The sequence below is a fragment of the Antechinus flavipes genome, chromosome 5, assembly GCF_016432865.1.
Source record: "Antechinus flavipes isolate AdamAnt ecotype Samford, QLD, Australia chromosome 5, AdamAnt_v2, whole genome shotgun sequence".
NCBI classification, from domain to species: Eukaryota; Metazoa; Chordata; class Mammalia; order Dasyuromorphia; family Dasyuridae; genus Antechinus; species Antechinus flavipes.
Window position 1 is genome coordinate 61,314,031 of NC_067402.1, and position 24,509 is coordinate 61,338,539.

The 24,509-nt window shown below is 34.2% G+C and overlaps 1 protein-coding gene and 1 long non-coding RNA gene across 3 annotated transcripts in view; both read left to right on the forward strand.

Moving 5' to 3' along the window:
• The window catches only part of LOC127539422 (uncharacterized), a 41,186-nt gene that overhangs the window by 526 nt on the left and 16,151 nt on the right, over positions 1–24,509 (forward strand). Inside the window, exons 1-2 of one of the 2 annotated variants that reach the window (XR_007947919.1) lie at positions 592–737; positions 1,988–2,099. This is a non-coding gene — a long non-coding RNA (uncharacterized LOC127539422). Of the gene's footprint in view, positions 1–591; positions 738–1,987; positions 2,100–24,509 lie in introns of those variants that run through there. The other variant, XR_007947920.1, reaches the window with a different exon arrangement.
• THNSL1 (threonine synthase like 1) lies at positions 10,645–17,349 on the forward strand. Its single transcript, XM_051963629.1, has one exon. It carries the CDS (start codon positions 14,294–14,296, stop codon positions 16,520–16,522), a length of 2,229 nt encoding a protein of 742 aa, XP_051819589.1. The 5' UTR covers positions 10,645–14,293; the 3' UTR covers positions 16,523–17,349.

Sequence of the window (24,509 nt, forward strand, 5' to 3'; positions counted from 1 at the left end):
GGGAACTGTTACCCGGTAACACAAAGTGGAAGGGGGGGAGTAAAGAAGAGTTCTCTTCTCTCCCGCAGGACCTGTTTCTGCCGGAGCGCCAAAGCCCTTGGGGACTCTGGATGTAACGGCATACCCTTTTTCCAAAATCTTTATGCATTTTGTTCTTTCGGTCTCTCAGAAGACTGAAGAGAGACGTCAAATCTACTCATGGAAAGCGGAGCCCGTACGCAGGCGTAAAGAAATGATTATTAATTAGCAAACTGAAATCAAGGCCAGGCCCCTGACGCAGGCGCAGTGGAAAGTGAGGGAGAGTGAGGTGGGGGGGAGGGTAAACGAGTGAGACAGAAGCGAAGCCCAAGGGAGGAGGGGTGAGGCGTTGGCCACCAAGAGCTGGTGGCGCAGATTCTAAGGGTGATGGATGTGGATGAATCTGGGAGAGAAAGGCAGGTGCATGGAGTTTGGACTCTGCGCATGCGTAAACGTAGTCGCATCCGAGAGCGCAGGACCGTTGAGGGCTGGGTGGGGCGGAGCGGAGCTAGGGGAGGGGTGTGAGCGCCGCGCAGAGGGGGCGGAGCCGTTGCCCGGGCGCGCGCTGCCGCCGTGGGGGGCTGGGTCGGAGCTCGTGGCCGAGGCGAAGAGATCTCTGTACTGGCGAGTAGAGGTTCACCAGCGTCGGAAGCGACCCCTGGACGCTCCTTTTTCTTTTCCCCTTTTCTTCCCCCGTCTGCTCAGGGTGACTTTTCTGGGTGAGTCATTTGAGAAGGAAGCCAGACGGAAAATCCACAGATCCTTTCAGCTGCCCCGCCCCTTCCCCAGCTTCAGGATCCCCCTCCCTGCCATTCCCCTGCTTGGGAGCCCCTTCCCACCTTACTGCGGGGAGCCCGATTTGTCATCTCTCCCTGACGGATCTCTCGGGGTTTTAGGGAGTCGTTCTGCCCGCGCAGTGAGGGGGGGGGTCTCCTAGCCTTGGTATATAATTAATTTGCCTTCTGAGGGGGCCGAGCTCATCAGCAATTAGGTGCGTATTCCCAGCCCCGCGTTTGCACCACCGTGTCCCCTCCTTTGTAAAGTGAAAGAAATCCCCATTCAAATGACATCTCTCATCCCCCAATCTCGTAAGGCCCAATAGGCATTGGAACAGTCAAATGAAATAACATTTAAAACGCCGAGTAAGGAATGCTGCCTGTTATTACTTTGTTATTCCTCTAAGGTAAGTAAGGGTACTTGAGGAAGAGGAGAGAAACCTGGATCCATATTTATATTGTCTATGAAATTCCTCCATGTGGATGCATTTTTAAATGGCTTCATGGGCAAGAACATTTCTTGCTGTTCATTGACAGAATTTGGGGCCTTGTCAGGTAGAATCATCCAGTCATATTGAACTGAATAGAATTATAGTTAATTCCTAGCTGGTATTGATCTGTCTTGTGATTCAACCCTAGACCTTGAGCAGATTTCATTTTTGGATAAGAGACAGAAATGGTGGTCACAGATTCAGGGAGGGCAAGTTATTAGGGAATTGTTCTGTGTCTCTTAAACAAAACAAAACAAAACATGAATATTGCAGTGCAGCATGAGATACCTAGCCCTTGGCATTCCCTTGTTTGGTTTTAGTATTGGTAATAGACTATCCAGGGATTTAAGAGATGATCCCACAGGACTAGTTTTTTAGCTTGATAGAGAGTGGCAAAGGATTATGAAATATTGGGACCAACAAAATGGAACTCCAAGCTTTTGGAATTTGATCATACTATTGCCACTAGCTCAATAGATAGATAACCTTTACTTTGAAAACAGGGAAGGTGTGTAAGGGAGGGAATACTACTTTAGTCTTACCCTTTTCTATAAAAGCCAGTAAAATTTTTTCCAATCATTGACAGGACCATATTATAGTCTCAATATACTAGAATTTTGACTCTTTAATGTTGCCTTTTTATTTGTTATGTCTAAATAGTATGTGAAGTTAGACTTGACTTTCATATTTCTTCACTGATAGATTAATCATTTTGGTCACAATTGGGAAGAAACTGAGAAAACTTTCCTTCCATCTTCGGACTGAAATTAAGGCTCAACTTCTATTTCACCTCTGACTTTGGACTTGATCTTAGGTAAGTCAACTTAATTGGAATGGTGGTAGTGGGGTTTGTTTTTACCTTATCATAAGGGCTTTTTATATTTTAAAGTGATGTTATTCTATTCCTACTCTTCACATGTTATTTATTTTTTTTAATCCTGGAGAGGAACATTACTGAGGAAAAGGAAGAATAATAATAACTGAATTTAAGGATTTCTGAATAAATATAATAAATTTTGAATGAATGAAATTTAACTATACCTCCAGTATGCTACAAGAACTCAAGTGGGAGCCACAGGACACAAAGACAAAATATGAAATAGTCCCTCAAGATATTATCCTTTTGTGGTTGAATTTAATGTAAAATTTTAATGGATTTTCCCAATTACACCCTTTCCTTGGGGATACTTCTTTAGTACATCAAAAGATTAAGAAATTCACTGTCTCACTTGGAGCATAAGGGTATTGACAAGAATGGACTTCATTTAGTTTTCTTGCATTCAAACGTTTTTAATGATTTTTTCAAAATAGTGATGCTCACTATGTTCATAACAGATGAATGTATGTTTGATTTTAGAGAGAACACAGTGAATATTTGGCTTTGTTTACAAAAAAGAATTACTTGTGAAATCTTTGGAAAATAGTCTCACTTTAACAGGCTATCCATGGGTATTTGGAGATAGGCTTTTGCTCTTGCAACATCACTAGCCCTAACAAATGTTCAGAGGTTTCTCTCTGAAATAATAGTCTCATCTCAGACAGTTACTAGTTGGGTGAACCTGAGCAAGTTACTTCTGCTTGTCTCAGTTTCCTTATCTGTAAAATGGAGATAATAACACCTATCTCCCAGGGTTGTTATGGGATGAAATGGGATAATATTTGTAAAGCCTCCTGCAAGCCTTAAAGCCCTATATAAATGCTAGCTGTTATTATTGAATATTTTTCTAAGTGCAAACGTGATATTTTAGCACAATAAGCATATGTTTGAAATGTCATAAACATAACATTGTGTTAAGCAACTAATTTTCTTTTCTCTCCTGAGATACAGAATGATGTAGTGGAAAGACCTCTGGATTTGGAGTCAAAAGAGATCTGGGTTCAAATGCTGCTCCTAACACTTATTAGCTGTGTGAAAATGGGCAAGTCATACAACTCCTCTGAGCCTGGGTTCTAAGTTTCTCCATCTGCAAAATGGGAATACTCATTCCTCTAGTATTTGGATTGTTGTGAGATTCAAATGAAGTAATGTATATCAAATAGTTTTAAAATAATCGGTAAAAGCTATTAATTGTAGAATGGGATAAATAAATGAGTTTTCAAGAGATTTTTTAAAAAATTGCCAACTAATTTCTTAATTAGAATGAATTAGGCCTCATGAAGAAAACAATTTCTCTATAGTTGATACTTGCATGAGGTTGAATTAATTGGATCACTATTTGAATTAATTTGTGGGGAAAGGGAGGGAAAGGAATACCTAGTTTTCATTTCTTTGATATAGAAAACTGTTGTGAGGCGTGTCCCTCAATGCAGGTTATCAGTTCTGTGGAGGGTCTAGTCTCAGTGCCTGTTGCATGGAGAGAGGAGTGACTTGCTTGGGTCACACAGCCAGGAAGTGTCAAAGGCAGGACTTGAGACTGATTTTAGTCATGAAGCCACTGTACCTCTCTGATTTAATTTCTGATATTCCTAGAGCTTAAAACAGTTCCTTTCAGTTTATTAGTTGATACTATTTAAAACCTAATCAGTAGATATACATTTTAACAACTCTTCATCTTGAAAATTATTACAGTGAGCATTATTGGAAAAAATTGTTACTGGATATTCATATCAAAGATCAGCTAAAGTATTGAAAATATCAGCAAGTATATGTAATACATGGTCTTGATTTACAAAAAAAATTGTGACCATATGTCAGTGGCATTCAGTTACCTTTGTTATTTGATGATATCTTTGATTTAATACCTTAAGTTCATCTTTCTGTGGATTTTAAAATGAGAATCATTTTAACCAAAAACTAGAAATTCTATTCAACAAACATTTACTGAATATCTAGTTTTATATGTCTTCTACTGGAAGCTGAAGATATAACATCAAGAACAGTTTCTGCCCTCAAGGAATTTACATTCTCTTCTGTAAATTCAACCTTATACCCCTCTAGTAAAATACAAGGTAATTTTCAGTGGTATAAATGAGTAGAGAACACTAACTAATAAAAGACCTCATGTAGGATGACACTTTACATTACTCTCAAAAGAATTCTGCAGGCAGAGGCAAAGAGTGTATGGGAGAGGGTGACATGCTGGGCAGAAGAGGCAGCCCTGGAATATTGTAAAGGAGTATAGTGAAATGTAATCTGTGTTAGGGAGGAATGTGAAGCCAGATTAGGAATCCTTAGATTTAGATTCCCTTAGAGATACAGTCAAGAACCACTGAATGTTTTTCAGCAGTGAGGTGGCAGTACTTTGGGAATAGCCCAATGGAGATCAATGGGTAGTTTATCTGTAATAATTGAGGATCTCATCACCTCTCCCTCTCTCATCTCCATATATACATGCGTGTTTGAAATGTTCTTTCTCACCTCTGACTTTTGGAATCCTAAGTTTTCTTTACAACTCTGCTTCAGGGTCACTTTTTCTATATGTAGACTTTTTTGATCACTCCTCAAAACTACTGTTAAATTTTTTAAAAAATGTGTATGTGTCATCCTGTTAGAATGTAAACTCCTTAAGGGCAGGGACTATATTATACTTTTGTCTTTGTACCTCCAGCACTTAACATGGTACAATTTATAAAATAGGCATTTAAGTTCTTGTTGATTGATTGAAAATTTTCTTTAAAAATTTTTTCATAGCTTTTTATTTTCAAAATATATGCAAAGATAGCTTTCAGCATTCACTCTGTGAAGAACCTTGTGTTCCAAATTTTTTCTCCCTCCCTTCCCTTCACTCTCTCCCCCAGACAGCAAACAACAGCAAGTAATCCAATATAGATTGAAAGTATAATTCTTCCAAATATTTCCATGTTTATGCTGCTAAGAAAAATCAAATCAAAAAGGAAAAAAAAAGAAGGAAAAAAGCAAACAACAAAAGAGGTGAACCTATTGTGTTATAATTCACATGACTCTCTCCATCACAAGTATATTGGAATTGGCCTGAATCACCTCATTGTGGAAAAGAGCCAAGTCCATCACAGTCAATCATCACGTAATCTTGTTGCTGTGTACAATGTTCTCTTAGTTTTTCTTCCTTCATTTAGAATCAGTTCATGTAAATCTCTTCAGGTATTTTCTGAAATCATCCTGATGATCAATTCTTACAGAAGAATATTCTATCACATTCATATACCATAACTTAGCCATTTCCCAACTGATGGGCATCTAATCTCAGTTTTTAGCTGATTGCACATTTTCAAACAATTCTGGGCAAGATACTGCATTAGGTGTTGGAGACGTAGAAACAAATGAAATATTCGAATTTATGCTTTACTGAAGTGGTAATAAGACAGGTGGAATTGTTAAAATTTTATCCTTTTCATCATGTCATCCGATCCTGTACTTTTTCATAAGAGATTTGTGCTGAATTAAAGGTTGCTCCATAAAACTTAATACTCTTATTAGGAAAATTCAAATATACATGTCCTAATAATTGTTGATTAGTATTATCTTCTTTGAAATACAGCACCCATATAATTGGAAGAACTTGTGTTGACCCCACCAAACAATTGGAATTGCCTTTAAAATCACATAGTGGATAGAAAGCACATTTTCCCATTCATCTTGCTATCTTAGGTTGTATTATCTACTTTTCATTGGAATGCAAGAATCTCTTGGCTACTACTACAAAGTTTCTTCAGGAGAATTCCACAAGGGAGAAATTGCTTTCAGCAAGATTATAATGATCTGGGAGAAGTTTGGAAGGAGTGCCAAATCTTTAGGGAAGAAAAGGATTCCAAAAGTTAGTTGCAGGTGTGAAGGAAAGGAATGGGTGACAACTTGCATGAATGTTTTAAAGTGGAAGAGGACAAGGCTTCGAGATATTAAGAAATTAGAGTTCATAAAGTCATAGATCATCTAGGCTGCTTCCTTCATTTTATAAATGAGGAAACAAGTCCAGAGAGGAATCATAAATGAACTGTGGTTGCCTAGATAGTACATTTTGTTGGAACATGTTGGGCCTGAAAGGGATGAGGGGCATTATGAAACAAAATGTAGCATGTAGGGTGGCTCTAGATTGTGCAAAGGCTATGTAATTTGTGGTTCCTTCTATGCAAGCCACTCCCTCCCTTCCTTTCCCTTCTTTCCTCCTTTGTTTCTCCTTCTCTCCCTCTGTCCCTTCCCTTCTCTCTTCCTTCTTCCCTTTTTTCTTTCCTTTCTCCTTCCTTTCCTTCTTTCTTCTCACCCTCTTATTTATTTTGGGGACATAATTTAGGTCAGTTTAACCAGTTCAGATTTTGGAAAATTTAAGATTAGGAATTTTTTTTCAGCTTCAACAGGTTTTCCCCAAACCTCACATATATATCCCCATGCTTAATAATGTATCTTCACATCATATACATAACATACACATATCATAGCCAATATACCATCTCTTCCTTATTCCCAACCCACCTTGGGTAATGATAGTTAACAATCTAGTGTAATACTGCCAAAAAAAATTGGAATTTTTAATTTGAATAGCACTGTCCATAAATTGTCACCAAATCTTTTCAATTTGATTTAAGAGTAGAAAACAACTAACCAGATAAAAGCACCAGAGGAGCCTTAGTCACTTATTACCTCGTGGTGTAGGGACATGGCAAACTCAGTGGATCTTACTCGTATATAGAATCCCCAAATGCAGTGCTGTACTTCTGCCCTGTGCTCATCTTCTGATGTCTGGTAGCATCAGTGTCTCTTGGATTTGAGAAACAATCATGGGAATTATAGAGGGAATCTTGAGATTGGCTGAGTTAATAGCAGTGGAACATTATACTTTGTTATGTAATTGCTCCTTGGAAATCATGAGTATTTAAGATGAAAAGCAGATTTAGATGACTTATTAACATCTTTTTCCCTTAAAAGATCTTCCAAAACAGAAGACCATTTTTCATTGTAGAATGATTCTAGTGGGGACAAGTCTCCAAGGTCAGTGTTATTATATAGTTAATAGTTTTTGTTAATATATTAGAATAGGGATTCTTATCATGAGGTCTGTAGGCCCCTGAAGAGGTCTGTCATGGGATCTATGAACTTGAATGTGGAAAACCTCTATTTTTCTCTAAGTGAAATTTAGCATTTGTTTCAATCATTCTATTTCTCTTTCTTTAAAAGAAAACTTTTTTTTTTCCTGAGAAGGGCTCCTCAGACTTCTGTGAGGGAAGTCTTTCCTAAACCTAAAAGTTAAGTACCCCTGTTTTAAAGGAATAGGTAAAGGCAAAGATTTTATATTGATAGATGTGAAAATATTTTGTCTAGATGGGATTGTGAAGTGCTACTGGAGAATTTAAAATGAGGTAATTCATTTAATTATGGTGAATAAAATTCATCTTGGTCCATTTAAAATAATTTTCTGAATGAGTCTTTTGGGAGGAGTTTATAATGATCATCAAAATATGTTTTTTGATAAACTAAGTTTATATGCCCAGGAAAGAAGATAAATATGTAACTTGATATTTTAATGTTGTACTTCTTTTGTTTAGAGTTCTTTGTTCGATTGCTTTGTAGTAAAATAAAATACAATTTATATTGTTTATCTAAAACATTCAAGTTCTAGAATAATTTGTGTACATATATGGAAATAATACAGATTTATTATCTGTAATTCAGTGTAACGACTGCTTTATTATTGAGATAAATTTGTAAAGGGTCCTGGTTAGTGAGTTGGGAGATATTTTCCAAGCCTGACTTTGCTATTATGATATACCCTTAAGGAAGTGTCAGCCTTTTTTCATATCTGCCAACATTTTTATAAAATGAGAGAATTGGATTAGATCAATTTTAATAGCCCTTCTCTTATTTTCTTCCAGTCTTGTTTTTCCTCAGTCCTTAAAGTGGTATTTGTGTGTGTGTGTGTGTGTGTGTGTGTGTGTGTGTGTGTGTGTTGTGTGTAAATTTGAGCTCTATAATATTATGCTATAAAGAAAGGATAATGAAAAAGCACATGGAAAAATTTTCATTTTTTAGAAGAATCAGAAGTTTATCAATAGGTTGAGTATTGAATGATGAATTATTTGACTGTGGCTAAAGATAGAAAATACAGTTTTATAGGTAAAATAACTTCAGAAAATAATGCCACAGTGGAGCGAAAAATTTATAGCGAGCTCAGCTAAAACCTGGTCATTGAGCAGTGGAATGAAGTTGAAAAGAAAACTACGGAGGAAAAAGACTCAGATGCTGAGAATTCACTTTTTTCTTTACTTTTTGGAGAATAAAAAAAGGGTGCAGAAAGGTATAATGTAAATACTGTCCCTGCCCTCAAGAAGCTTAATGGAGACTGCACAAAATAACCATACATATAAATAAGATACATACAATGTAAATGCTATTATTATTAAATAGAAGATAATCTTAGAGGCAAGGTAGAGGCTGAGAAGGGGAGACAAGAAACAGTGAAAGGTCTCCTGTGGAGACTTTGAAAGAAACCCTGAAAGTGGGGTTCAGGAAGAAGAGCATTCTAGTTATGAGTAATAGCAAGGTAAAAGGCAATAAATTATGTGATAAAAGAGCACCTAATCCATTTGGGTATATAAAATGATTGATGATGTTGTGGAATCTTCAGTAGGAAAGTTTTGGAGTGAATGGGAGTTTGGAGAAAAAGTAAATAGTTTTGTTTTGGACATAATGAATTTGAGATGTTTATGGAAACTTGATTTACAAGGTCAAGGGATTTCCTAAGGAAGATATTATACTAATAGTATGGTGTGATAGAGCGCTGGAATTGAAATAAAGTATACCTGGATTCAAGTCCTAATTCTATGATCCTGAATAAATTTGCTCATCTGTAAAATGTGTTAGTTTGACTAGATGGCCTCAAGGATTCCTTCCAACACTAAATATGTGATCATTTTGCTTCTGAGATTATTCATAGATGAAAGTAGGATTGTAGATAAAAATGGAAAAGATCTGTTAGAATCTCTCTTCATCCTTAATGACAATAGATCAATCCCATTTGTTTTTTTCCCCCTCTTCATGCTATCAATCAGTCATGTAATTATAATTATTGTTTGCTAGTTTTCTTATGTTTGTCCTTTTTATTTCCTATTTGGTGAGGCTTGGCTTTGTGTTCAAAGATCTTTTTGTGATTTTTTTCTAATTTTAATAATCACCTTACTTTAGTAAATGCCCATGAGGACATTTCATACTGCTCCAGTTCAGTGTAGATCTACATTTCTTTTTTGTAAACATGGACTTACCTTGCCAGTTTCCTGAATTTTGTATTGACCTTGAATCCTCTGCATGGACCTCATCATTTTCTCAGATGAGTATGGAGATGGAGTATGGAAAAACATTATATTTCTATCTCAGTTGTGAAACAGTTTTAAGAAAGAGATCTGGGCTAGATGTAAAGATCTGGGTATCATCTCCAAAGAAATGATAGACCATTGGGAGATCAGATCACCAAATGAGATTATATAGAGGGAAACCAGAAGAGAGCCCAGGACCTAGCCTTAGGGAACACAAAGTGGGAAAGGGCATTAAAATCCCTCTTATTCTTGCTTTGGATGGCAATCAAAGGGATTGAATGTGACTTTGACTTAAGGGAAAAGCAGTAAAAAAAGTAAAGGTGGATGAGCCATATTTCATTCCTCATCATTTGACTCATAGGGGCAGTTTCCTATTCAGTGACAGGAGTGTATAATGTCTCTGGTCCCTATCAGTTCTAAATCTCATGATTCTTTTTACTATACCCTGCTGACTCAAGACCTCAACACATGAGGTTGCTCTGAAGACTTGTCTCAGTAAAGCCCATCCCATCCCACCTGAGTTGTCAGTGTTATAATGAGGAGAAAGAAATGGTACTAAGGGAGGTAAAATTATGAGGATTAGATAAATCAATTGATAGCTGACATTTGTATAATTTTTTTGAATATGCAAAATGCTTTATGGATGCTACTTTTTTGAGCCTTTTACAAGGACTCTTGTGAGGTGGATATTATAGGCATTCAAGATTAAGAAGCTTGTTTGAGGTCATAGTTTGTCAGAAGTAGGATTCAAAAATCAGGTTTTCATGACTTTTTACTATTATCATCTTCTATTTTATGTTTGAGATGACATTGTTGAAAGTATTGAGGGACTGATTTTTAAGATCTGAAAGAAGAGACTGAGGAAAATAAGAATACTATCTTTATTTTTAAAAAATGCAATGGTGAGGACATTAGTAATGCTTGTCTCATGTGCTAACTTACTCAATGAAACCATTGTTAGAAAGTATGTGAATATCAAGACTGTCCTTGATGAAATCATACTAAGAGAAAGGATAGTCTTTTTAAAATGATTTTTGAGTAACAGAACTGACTCTTAATCCTTGTTTCTTGATTATTAAGAAAACAGAAGCATTTGACAAGAAACTAGAATCTAGCTTTATAAATTTGACCAGAAAGTATCTCCTTTGCATATGTTAACCTCATACACAATGAGAGGCAGTAGTAGAAGTAGTTCTGGATTTGGATGGAGGAGAAACTTGAGTTTGAACTTCTCCAACACTTATTACTATCTCAGCAACTGTAAGTATGTCATTTATTTCCCCTATTTTATTAGATCAGTTCTAATTTTATAGAGTCAACCTCACAGTGTTGTTGTCTCAGACTGGATAGTACACATAAATTGCTTTGTAAACTTCAAATCTGTGTTTTTGTTTTTGTAAGATTACTTCTTAGGTTCAACCCCAAAGGTATAAAAATACTCCTTTGATTACCAAGTGAGGTATGAAACATAGTAATCTCTGTTCACCAACGGCACTTTACAATTTTGTGAGCAGCACTATATTATTCTGGATCCAAAGGGAGGAGAGTTTTCCCATGGATAGTGAAGTTTTCCGGGTTCTCCTGTTGCCACATGGCATGTTGCAGATTGCATACATTCCCATAATAATACAAGTTCTCAATGGAGATAAAAAAAATTGTCCAAAAGGATGATTTAACAAAAGAAATAAATGGAAAAAAATTATGAGATTTTATTGGAATGGGAAGGCAGCCCACTAAGTTGATCCTTATTTCAGCACCCTAATTAGTCTTCCTGCCTCAAGACAGCCTACTCCAACAATTCTCCACATAGCTGCCAAAGTAATCTTCATAAAGGACAACCTAACCATATCACACTAAAACTCCGCTGACTTATCTAAAGGGTTTCACATAAATTCCTTGTTGTTAATTTAAGACTTTGGTTCCTTTCTTTCCCATCTTCTTGGACTTTACTATCCTCCCTAAACTCTGTACATAATCAAGCCTCCCTCTCTTCCTCTTCCTTCTCCTATAAATAGTTTTTGTGAGATTCTCATTTTTATGTGGTCAATCTTGATCACATTATGATATTTTTTGTTTTTATTTGAACATATAAAAATTAATATCTTGATTTTTAGTAGGATAGAGTTAGGTAGAGATAGAAACAGGTAAATTCAGTGTTTTCATGTAATGTCTCAACTTTCACATTTTAAAGTAGACTTTGTACAATATCTTGAAAATTTTATAACCTTATATACTGTTAACTTAGATTAATTTTAATATATGTTTCTGTTTTAAACACTCAGGCTTATAAAGAAAGAATGCCTTCACTTTGAAAGCTACACAGTTCATTTAAGATCTATTCCTGACTTTGTTACTGTACATATTGGTTGGTGGAAGTGAAACATTATATACCACTTGAAGAACAATCACAGAAGAATGAATTCCTTCTTATCCTATTTAGCTTATTTGTTAAATCAAAGGTCAACTTATAGTTATTTGAATAGAATTATGTTAATTAGTAACTTCTTCACTAAATTCATCTTTAGATACATTACTGTATCATGGAAGTTCTTAAAGGTCATACTTGCAGAGTTTTTGGTTGTCCCCACTAGGTTGAAAGGGCTTCAAGTAAAGCTCAGTAGTGGACTACTTGTTATCCAGGGACCAGCCTTGCTAAGTTTGAAGAGACTTATCACTAAATTGTCTGCAGCGTGATGAATCTTTTGGTCACAGTTCTTAAAGATTGTTATAAAGGCCCATAATATGAGTTAGTGAAATAAGTGCTTATACCAGTGAAATCTTGTATTTTTTAAGTCATTACTGAGTGAGATTTTGTCTACATCCAGTAAATGAGAAATAGAGGAGAGAACTTCTAAGTTGTTTTTAGGGTATGTTAAAAATACAATGTAGCACCTTAATATACTTGGATTGAATTCTAGTTTGTATTATAAAGAAGAAAAGCAATAATTCAGTTGTGCAAGACTACTTTTGCCTGATGGCATAAGTAATTTTAAGTACTTTGAAATAGTTTCTAAAACAGGGACAGAACATTATTATATAGTTAATTGGAACTATTTCCAAAAGTAATCAATATCCTAAGAAGAATGAGAAATTGTGGGATCCATTTGGATCTAGAAAAAACTTTGTATGGGAAATTTTGTCCTCTGCCACCAGAATTATATTTAGACATGTAGGCAGTCACTTTGGAAAAGGTTTGGGATTTGACTTGGTCCCATGTTTTCTTCCATAATTATTTGGAGCAACTTAAATAACAGATGGTGATCATTGCAGAAATAAGATTATTACAGACATTTTTACCTCATTGCCAATTTATAGTTTATTTTAGTTGTAATTATCATGTTATTTCTCCCATATTTACTGTCTTTTCAGGATTTTAAATGTTGAACACATTTAAGATATATGATAAGAAAATGTATAATACCAATGCTCTTAAAACTCTGTAAGAACTAGGTTTTATTTTTACTTTGTCATGTATACTTTAAGAGAGATTTCAGAATAAACAAATGCCTTGTTTTCTATTTTACCCTAGAAATAAGATACACTTCATTTCTGAGTAAAATTTGGATGAAAATTTTGTTTTGTTACTTTTATATTGATCACAGGCTTAAAGTTGAGAGAGAGCTTAGAGGTTATCTAATCTACTTCCTCCTTCCCCCTTTACATATGAAAAAATGGAAGTTCTAAGAGGTTTTGACTTGCCCAAAATAATACAGTAAGAAAAAGAAACAGTATTTGAATCTGGGTCTTTCTGACTACATTTGGAAAGAGCTAAGTTAAGATAAGAATGCTATGAAATATATGAATTATTTTCCTATATATCAGCACAGTCTGCAAATTAGAGAAACTTCTTTCTTCTCTAGTAAATTTCCATTCACATTTGGAAATACAGAGTTCTTGTCAAATCTGTCACCATTTAGTTGGAGAGAATAATACCTGCTCATGAAAGGTAAAAAAAGTAAAAAGAAAAAAAAAAGAAAAAGAAAAAAACATTGAGGAAAAATGGAATAGATATTAAATACTGATTTAAAAAGTTATCAAATTATTTTGACCTGATTATAAAAATTTAATAATTTTTTTTCTTTTAAAAACTCAATTTACTGTTGAAATAATTTAAAGAAATACTTTTGGTATAGTTGATTCTTCATCGAAGCAAATTGAATGCTGATTACATTTTGACAACAAAATTAGCCTGCAGCTAATATAACAAAAGAAATATAAGTAAGTTTAAAAATTAGCCTTCATTTTTTATGTTATTGTAAGTAATTAGCACGCTACCACTATTTTTGTATTATATGTCTCCTCATTGCAGATAATCCAGGTATGTACAGGTAAGGAACCAAAAAAAAAATTGATCCTATGCTAGTAAAATTTTTAAAAACAGTTCACAAACTATAAAATGTTGCTACAAAATATTTTCAGTTATGCATCATAGAAAGTTAAAAAAATTATATAAAGATTTACTAATTTATTGTATGAAATTCTTAGGAATAGTTAAAATCCTAAGTTTCAGTTATGCATCCTAAAAAGTAAAAAAAAAAAAACAACAACTTTTATATAAAGATTTAGCATTTCATTGTTTAAAATTATTAGGAATACTTAAACTCCCAAATTTGGAGGATTTATATATTTTGGTTTGATATACATTCATGATTATTTTCTTCAATCTGACATGATTTTGTAGTTGTTGCTATTAATAACTAATGGTCCTTTTTTTAAAAAAAAAAATTTGTTTTTGATAAGGGTGTAAGCCCTTTTGCAGGTTGGCCTGGACAGAAAAGTTCAAAGACAATGCTTCATATTAGTCGGCATCAGCATTTGAAACTAATAACCAAGACATTTGTTTCTCTTATGCATTTTAAAGCAAATAGACATCTAAAGTTGGTTCTTCCAAGGACCTTTGCATTTAGAGAATTCAGGAAGTCATGGTTCTCGACTCATTCTCTTGGAAACAAAAATATTATACTGATGGGACTTCCTGGTTCTGGGAAAACAACAGTGGGCAAAATAATAAGTCAAAAACTAGGTTGTGGTGCTATAGATGTGGATAATATCCTTGAAATAACGTGGAATATGACTGTGGCTGAAAAATTGAAGGATGTTGGTAATGAGCAATTTATAGAAGAGGAAGGAAAAGTGCTGTTAAATTTTTCTGCATCTGGAATTGTAATTTCCCTTTCTGGGTCAAATCCAATGCATGATGCTACCATGCAGCATCTGAAGAAAAGTGGAATAATTGTATATCTGGATGTACCTATAACAGATTTAATAGATCGTCTGAGTTTAATGAAGATTGATCGAATTGTGGGCCAGAACTCTGGAATGCCTCTGAAAGAAATACTTCAATATAGGAGACAATTCTATAAAAAATGGTATGATATTCGTATATTTTGTGAAGATGGAGCATCTGTAGAGGTAATAGCTGATAAAGCCTTTGAGGAAATTAAGAGGTATCAAGATGTAGACTCAGAAACATTTGTTTCAACCAGATATAAATCCAAATACCCTGGAGAAAAAGTTTCCACAAAATACTTCAGTAATGCTGTTATTGAGGGATTAGCTTCTGATGGTGGGCTCTTTGTTCCTCAGAAGGAACTTCCAAAATTAAGTAGTGTAGAATGGAAAAGCTTAGTAGGAGCAACTTACATAGAAAGAGCACAGGTAATATTGGAGAAATGTATACATCCTGTTCATATACCTGCTTTCAGGTTGGGAGAAATGATTGAAACTGCTTATGGAGAAAACTTTGCCTGCTCTAAAATTGCACCTGTAAGGCACCTTTCAGGCAATCAGTTCATTTTGGAATTATTTCATGGACCTACAGGATCATTTAAAGATTTATCATTACAACTAATGCCACATCTTTTTGCACACTGTATCCCTCGAACTTGTAATTATTTGGTCCTTGTAGCTACTTCTGGGGACACAGGAAGTGCTGTGTTAAACGGTTTTAGTCGTCTTACTCACAGTGATAAGCAAAGAATAGCTGCAGTCACATTCTTTCCTGAAGATGGAGTAAGTGATTTTCAGAGAGAACAAATAATTGGAAGTCAAAAAGAAAATGGGTGGGCAGTAGGTGTCAAATCAGATTTTGATTTTTGCCAGACAGCTATTAAAAAAATGTTTAATGATTCAGATTTTACTGGATTTCTTACAGTAGAATATGGAACAATCTTGAGTTCAGCTAATTCTATAAACTGGGGCCGACTGCTTCCTCAGGTAATTTATCATGCTTCTGCATATCTTGATCTTGTTAGTCAAGGATTTATTTCTTTTGGAAGCCCAGTAGATGTCTGTGTTCCCACAGGAAACTTTGGAAACATATTAGCTGCAGTATATGCCAAAATGATGGGAATCCCTATTCGAAAATTTATTTGTGCTTCTAATCAAAACCATGTTTTGACTGATTTTATAAAAACAGGACACTATGATCTAAGGAAAAGGAAACTGGTACAGAGTTTTTCTCCATCGATAGATATTTTGAAATCTTCCAACCTGGAAAGACACTTACACTTTATGACTGATAGAGATGGAAAATTGATGACAAAATTATTTCATCAGTTAGAAAATCAGCAACATTTTCAGTTAGAAAAAATCCTAGTTGAAAAGCTTCAGCAGGATTTCATAGCTGATTGGTGTTCTGAAGAGAACTGCCTGGCTGCTATTAATTCTACATACCACACATCAGGGTACATTTTAGACCCTCACACTGCAGTTGCTAAAGTAGTTGCAGATAGAATGCAAGACAAAACTTGCCCAGTGATCCTAGCTTCTACAGCTCATTACTCTAAGTTTGCTCCTGTTATCATGCAGGCTTTAAGAATTAAAGAAATAAATGAGGCTTCCTCCAGCCAACTTTGTTTATTAAGTTCATATAATGCTTTGCCTCCACCACATGAAGCCTTGCTAAAGCGAATGAAACAACAAGATCCAAACTATCATGTCTGTGCCCCTGATATGAATATCTTAAAGGGTCATATAGAAACACTTATACAAAATCATTTCATGAAAGTTTTCTAAGCAAAAATAGAAAGTATTTGTCATTGTACCTAATGTGTGGTTCAAAAATTTTATTATGTATGAAATTGCCATTTTTTCCAGTAACTTTTGCATATTTTTTAGAATTAAATATTTATGGCCTGCAAACACTTTTCAGGATCTTAACTAAACAGCTCACTGGAAGCAATACATAAATGCATAGACTTTCGGGCTATGTTGTGATGGTCATCATAAATCAAGGCTTTTCTCATGAAAGATGACTGGAGGAGTTCGTTGTCCCTGTTAACTGAGCTAAGATTTCTGGTTTCCATTAATGATTTGGCAACTGGAATATCCTAGTGCTGCTGTTGGGTACCACATCTGTTAGTATTTATTGGTATTCTAGTGACTAGAAAGTTAATGCACCTCAAAAAATGCCTAACTTGACCCCAGGGAATGATGAACTCATCCAACAGGATTAGACCAATATTTTTGTCTTGAAGGAATCATATTTGATTAGAATGAACTGAATTGGCAGTCTAAACTGCCTAAGATTTAATTATACAATGGGTTAGCTCTCCAACTTGCTTTAACAGTGTAGATCCATTTGGATTTTTGGGATGATAGACCTTGAAAGCCAAATATATTATAGGCATTTTTTAGATTATAATTGAGTGTTACTAAATGAGAAGCATTACAAAATATTAACAAAGGAAAAGTGAAATTTCTTGCCCTAATATAGGAAAGTGTTTTTCGGAATTGATATTTGAATAGATAATAGCAGTACAATTTTTACCATTTTAGAAAATAGTTCTGTATTGTTTGAAACCAGAAACTTTGTATATCCCAATAAACATGTTTAAAATTTCTCTTTTGTTGTTCTTTTTCTTCATTTTTTTAGTATAAGTAAAATAAAAAGTTTATTATGTGAGTGATATTGATGAAACTTTTGTAACAATTGGAACTTGTGAATTATTATGGAATGGATTTTTCTAAATAAAAATTTGTTATTCATTACTTGTATAGACTGGTTCCAATCGCAAGATGTTATTCCTTACATAAGGTTCATTTTCCTGATAGCATTTACTCTTGAAAAACATCACAAATTCATTAATAGTGTAGGACTTAAAAAATTTAATGAGCAGAAACACATTTGGAAGTCAACAGCTGTGTGAAAATACAGACTATGGTGCTTAGCTTGGTAAATATATTTTGAGGGAGAAGATTCCTGTATCATTTTCTTATAATCAAGACTTTTAATGCCTTAAAGGTATTAATAATTATCATATTGATGTACCTAACAACTGACATTTTGTGATTTGAAAGCCACTTTGTGTTAATTTGTTTTAACTTTAAAACAATCTTTAAGATGAGTATTATAAGTATTACCTCTATGTAGATGAGAAAAATAGATTGAAGTGATAACTTGTCTGTGATCACATAAAAATTTAAGTGTCAGAGGCGAGATTCAACCCACATCTTTCCAAAATAAATCCATCATGCCTTATACAGAATGTAACTGGGAAAATTATTAGCTATTATCACGGATGTCTTTGATTTGCCCAGTGTTTTACTCCATTCTAATAACTTACACTGTTAGAAGCCTGTGAGATAGGTAAGGAAATTATATAACTGAGGAAAGAGGCTCAGTGAATTGACTTGTATAATAAGATAGGTGAATCAAGACTGAAAAACCGATCTTTTGTATCCTAGTCCATTCCACCTTAGTGCTTTGTATTATTCAATGAAAGTAGTAGATAGGAGCTATAGAATATGAAACAATTTATTACCTTGAGAAACTTAACATTCTCTTTTTTAAAGGTGTTATATTTAAATGATAATAAAGAATGTCAAGCGCAAAATTAGGTGACATGAGTGAAGACTTGTATGATGTTGTGCAAGTTACCACACCTCCTTTAGTATCAGTTTCCTGATACCAAAGGTTGGACTTGATTCCCTTTAGGATCTATCATCCTAAAGATCATTGCAAGCTGAGGGAGACAAAATTGGTTCATAAAGCAAATGGGGTTTACACTGAGCCTTGGAAAATGGATAAAATTTGAACGACTAGAGAAAGGTAGGATAAAGATAAAAACTCTTCAGAAGAAGACATTTTCAGGATTGAAAAACCCCAGAAAAAAAACTAGACCAGAGTTATCTATATTTCTCTTGTCTTGATTCTCTTCACAGTGGGTTCACTTAATTTATGTAATATTTGTGGAAGTAAGATTTTTGTTTGTAGTGATTCTCTATTTCTATTTTTAAATAGTGCTGAAAGCTGTTTAGCTAGTCAAAACAGATTTTGAGGAAAATATAACGATGGTCTTTTCTGAGATATTGTCATTGTTATTCTATTTACAGGGATAGACATTGTAATGTACTGGATAGAGAATGTTTTCAGGACGAGTAATATGTGGATTTGTCTCACTTCTGACATATGACCATATGACCCTTAGGAAGTCACTTAACCACTCTTGTGTTCTTGGCAACTCTTTTAAGACTTGAGTTGCAGAGAAGATGCTAATCAGCCTGGAAGAGGAAATTTACTCATCTAGCAGTTCCCTATGCCAATGAACTCATAAAGCCAGTTTGTTTCCTATAAATTTATACAATTCTTAAGCCATGGGGATTGGTTTTTTCTCCTCCCTTTTAAAGGTTTTGATTATAAATATTTCCCAATTTTAACTTGAGCATTAAAATTTTCAGTTCTCTTAAAATTATTAGCATTCATATTTATGAGATCTTTGATGAAAATGGGCAAGGCAAAAGTCTAACATGAAGCATGTTCTTTTGAGAATGAGGTAATCTGCAAAACTAAGGAGCCAGTTTCAGTTGGCTCATTTGGGTTAGTATTATTATTGATCATATCTACAGAGTGTCATTTGATTAGAAAGGTGTTGTATAATCCATCCTCAAGAATGACCTGGAACCATATTACTACTTGTTTTATTGTGCCACTGTAGCCCCTGAGCCAATAGTGCAGGTAAGTACACTTGTTAAACCAAGGATTGTGCTAAATTCTGATAGCAAAGGCAGAAACAAAGGGAAGTCATCTCAGAGAAAATGCAGTCAGTAGGAGGGATCAGGAAAGGACTTAGATGTAACATGAGACTTAACTTGAGGGAATCCAGGTTGCAGAGGTGAGAACATTCCAGGTATGGAGGACAGCAGTTATGTAGTTGGGAGTGGAGTGTCTGATGTATGTAACAAAGTGTATTAGCGTCCTTGGATTGTAGAGTACATGGAACAGATGAAAGAAAGGCACCAGACTATAAAGAACTTTAAAAGCCAAGACAATTTTATATTTGTTTTTGCAAGTAAAGGAAAAGCATAAGAGTTTTGAGTACGAGAATGACATGATCATTCTGTGCTTTGTGAAAGATTATTTGGTAGCCACATAGAGGATGGTTTGGAGTAGGGAGAGACTTGTGGCAGGAAAATCAACCAGAAGTCTACAGTAGTTACTGTAGTAGTACAGTATAAAGCATAAAAAGATAGTGGCTATGTGAGTGGAGAGAAAGGAAAATGAGGTGTTAAGGTAGAAATGGAGAAGACAGTATTGTATGGAGTGAGGGTGAGTGAATAGTTGAGGTTGACACAGATTACGAGCCTTAATGACTGGGAAGAGAGTGGTGTCTAAAGTAATTCCAGGGAAAGTAGACAGGGGAGTGCTTGGAAGGAAAGATGTTTTGGAAGCATTGAATTTGAGTTATTGAAGACATCAGGTAAGAGGTTGGAGCCAGATAAAAAGATCTGAAATTTGTAAAAAGATAACTCGTGGAAATTATGAGGGCAAGTAGATGATGATGATGATGATGATGATGATGGTGTGTGTATGTAAATAGAAGAAAAAAGAGAACCTAGAGCCTAGGAAGGAACTGTGGGGGAAGGGATAATACCCCTAAGACTGACTTGAAGATCAGTAAAAGTCAGAGAACTAAGAGAAGTGTCATCAAAATGTAGAGCTAAGTGAGTGTATCCAGAAGGAGAAGGTGGATGAACAGGGCCAAATGCTTCAGAGAGGTAAGAATGCACGCTGAAAAAAAAATCCATTAGATGTAATTGGATGGTGGGCTAAGGAAATGATACAGGGAGTTGAGAAGAGAATGAGAAGAGAATCTTCGATTGTCAGTGGCTTTCTCAAGGAGTTTGGCTAAGAGAGAGGAGTCAGATGGAAAAATAGTTTCTGAGGAGGACTGGATCAAGTAAGGTGTTTTTAAAGCATAGAAGACAGGGAGATAGCTGGGAAGCATCCAGTGAAGGTAGACTTAAGTCATATGCCCCTTAAACCTTCCTTTGAGTAAAGACCATCTTTATCTTAAAGTATATTTAGAGATAATTCTTATCTTCAAAACTTGACCATGATTAATTCTTACCAGATTCTGGATCTTTTGCCCCATAATGATTTATAACATTTAATAGTCAACAATTCTGATATAATAGGAGGTTGAAGTAAAATAGGACATTTTTGGGTATTGTATTTATTTTTTAGAGGAACATTTTATTGCTACAAATGTCTAATATTAGATTAATTTTATTTTTTAATAGAAATCTTTTTTTTTTTTTTTGGTTACCCATCTTCATTTTATTGCATATATTGCAGGGGGGTGGTGTTGGGGAAGAAATAAATTCCTTGTGACAAATATGCATAAGCCAAGTTAAATAAGTTTTCTCATTGGCTAAAATAAAAAAGTCTCATTTTGGATCACTTCTCTATCAGGAAGTTGGTAGCATTCTTTATCACTCATCTCTGAAATCATGGATGATCTTTACAATAGAGTTCTTGCAACTTTTGAAGTTGGATATTTTAAAAGAATGATTATATGAATTGTTCTAGTTCTTCCCATTTTATTCATCAATTTATACAAGTCTTCAAAATTATTCACTTGTATAATATTGATAATATAGTAAGTTGTTCTTTATCTTGGTCCTGATTTACTACGCTTTGGCTCAGTTCATGCAAGTCTTTCCACCTCTTTTTTTATATTTTACTTTTGTAACATTTAAGTTCCAAACTCTTTCCTTTCCTCCCTCCTAATGCTACCCTAGAGAAGGCCAACATTTGTGAAACTATACAATCTATATAGTAGTTCTTTCTCTGGAGATGAATAGCATCTTCCTTCATAGGTCCTTTGTAGTTGATTTGAATATTCACATAATTCAGAATAGTTGAGTCTTACATATTTACTCTTTTAACAATATTGCTATTACTATATAAAGTATTTTCTTGGTTTGCTTGTTCACTCTTTATTATTTTATGAAAATCCATGTTTTTCTAAAATCAACCCGCTCATTTCTTTTAGCATAACAGTATTCCATTACAATCATATATCCCAACTTATACAGCCATTCTCCAACTGATGGATATCCCCTCAATTTTTAATTCTTTGCTACCACAAAGAGGGTGCTATAAATATTTTAGAATCTGTAGATTATTATATCTTTTTCTTGATCACCTTGGGAAACAGACTTAATAGTGATATTGCTGGGTCCAAGGTCATACACAGTTTTGTAATTCTTTGGGCATCATTCCAGATTGCTCTCTTAAATAGTTGAATCAGTTCACAGTTTCATTAACAGTATATTGATGCCCTAATTTTTTTCACATCTCATCATTTTCCCTTCATTTTAGCCAGTCTGACAGGTGTGAAATGGTATGTCAAAGTTGTTTTAATTTGCATTTCTTTAATCAGTGATTTAGAACATTTTTTCATGTGACTTTAGATAGCTTTGATTTCTTCAAGAAATTGCTTGTTCAAATCCTTTGAAAATTTTTCAATTGAGAAATAATTCATATTCTCATAAATTTGATAAATTTCTCTCTATATATGAGGTTTTTGTCCAAGAAATTGTCCATAAAACTCTCCACTTCCCTCCTCCCTCCCACTATTCTGATTTCCTTCTAATCTTGGTTACAGTGATTTTATTTATATAAAATCTTTTAAATTTAATATAATAAAAATCACATCTCACAATTCTCTCTTTCTCTTGTTTATAAATTTTTCCATCCTATCTAATAAGTAATATGTTCCATATTCTAATTTATTTATATCTCCCTTTATGTATAGATCACATAGCTATTTTAACCTCTTAATTAGTAATATAAGGTATTGGTCTATATCTAGTTTCTGTCTTAACTGCTTTCTAGTTTTCCTAATACTTTTTTTTTCAACCACAGTGAATTCTTATTCCAAAAGCTTAAAGTTTTACATTTATCATCCCCAAGGTTACTATAATCATTTATTGCTGTATTGTATATCTCTTCCACTGATCTACTATCATATTTCTTGACCAGTACCACATGGTTATGATAGTTGCTACCTTATAATATAATTTAAGATATAGTATTGCTAGACCTCCTTCTGTGGAAACTTTTTTCAAAATTTCTTTGATATTCTTGATTTTTTGTTATTCCAAATGAATTTTATTATGATTTTTTCCAATTCAGTAAAATAATTGGTAACTTAATTGGAATGGCATTGAACAAATAGATTAATTTATGTAGAATTGTTATTTTTATTGTATTAAATCAGCTAACTCATGAACAATTAATGATAGATTTTAATAGAATTTGATAGATTTATTAGAATGTTAGTCTTTCTGTTTATTCATTGATGGAAGACATTATAGGTTCCCCCAATTTTTTAAATCAGTGATTTCTACATATTTGGTAAAGTACCAGATTTGAAGTTGTAGTACCTGGCTCAAGTTTCAGATTTGCTACTTATTACTACCTCTTTAACCTTTGAGAAATCAAGACCTGTTGTGAAATTAATATTTGCTCATATGTAAAATCAGAGAGTAAAGTCTCTAAAGCTCTTTTTGGTGCTAAATTAACTTAGACTTTTTAATTATCAAGATACTTACTGTAATTAGTCTAAGACAATGGCAATACTATGGCCATTATTATTAAATGAACTTTATTTCCTGTCATTTTCCTATACAGGTGCATACGTTTAGGGAATAGATGCTAAACTGAGGATGGCAAATCTTTTAAAAGTGTGGCTTTTAAACCAATCTGTTTTAAAATATAGTGCTTCAAAAACAAAGAGAAAATAAATACCTCTGCCTCAAAAAGTTGACAGCAGGAAAGACAGTAAAATTCTCTCATTTGACTCATGGCTTTGAATCAAACAGAGGAATTGGTTCGGTAGATGCCCCACATACATCAACTCAGTCTTCCTTTTCTAACAGTGGCATTCTCAGTGTACTATAACTTGGAAGTGCTATTATGATTTAGGCTTGGCCTAATTCACACTCTGATCTATAAAATACAGAATTATTAGTAGCAAATAATTTTCATTTGTAAATGTTTGGAGAATTTTACAATCAATATATTATCCAGTTTAGTGTAGAGATTCACAAAACAATGGACCTGAGAGTTGCCTGAGACCATCTAGTAATTCTTATAATTTCTTGGAAGAGAAAATAGTTATAGTAGTCCACTTTTTAATCGAAAAATTCTCTAGCTATGCAAAAGAGTTCATTGGAAATTGTTCTCTAATACATTTAACATTTTGCTGTGTGTTTTGAAACAAATAACCACAATAACAGTCTTTTTTTTTTTTACCCCCCTGAGGCAGTTGGGGTTAAGTGATTTGCCCAGGATCATACAGCTAGGACGTGTCTGGAATCAAATTTGAACCCGGGATCAAATTTGAATTCCTGACTTCAGGGCTGGTGCTCTATCCACTGCCCCACCTAGCTTCCCCACACAATATCTTTCTTTAACAGGAATATTTAAATATCCTGGCTCATAAGTGTTCTAATAAAAGATAAGCTTCTAAGAACTATTTTGAATAAGAGTAAAATTTGTTTTCTAAACAAAATAAAATGAAATTTCCTCCTGGTATTTTTGAAATGTTAATGTCAACACGTGTTAATTCTATTTAATAAATACATTTTAAAATTAAAAGGAATTAACTTGGATTTCCTGCTGAGTTGTAAGTAGCAATTATACTTCTACAAATAGAATTTCTTCAGTGAAATTCATAATGAAACAGTGTTTTATATATGTTTGGATTTTTTT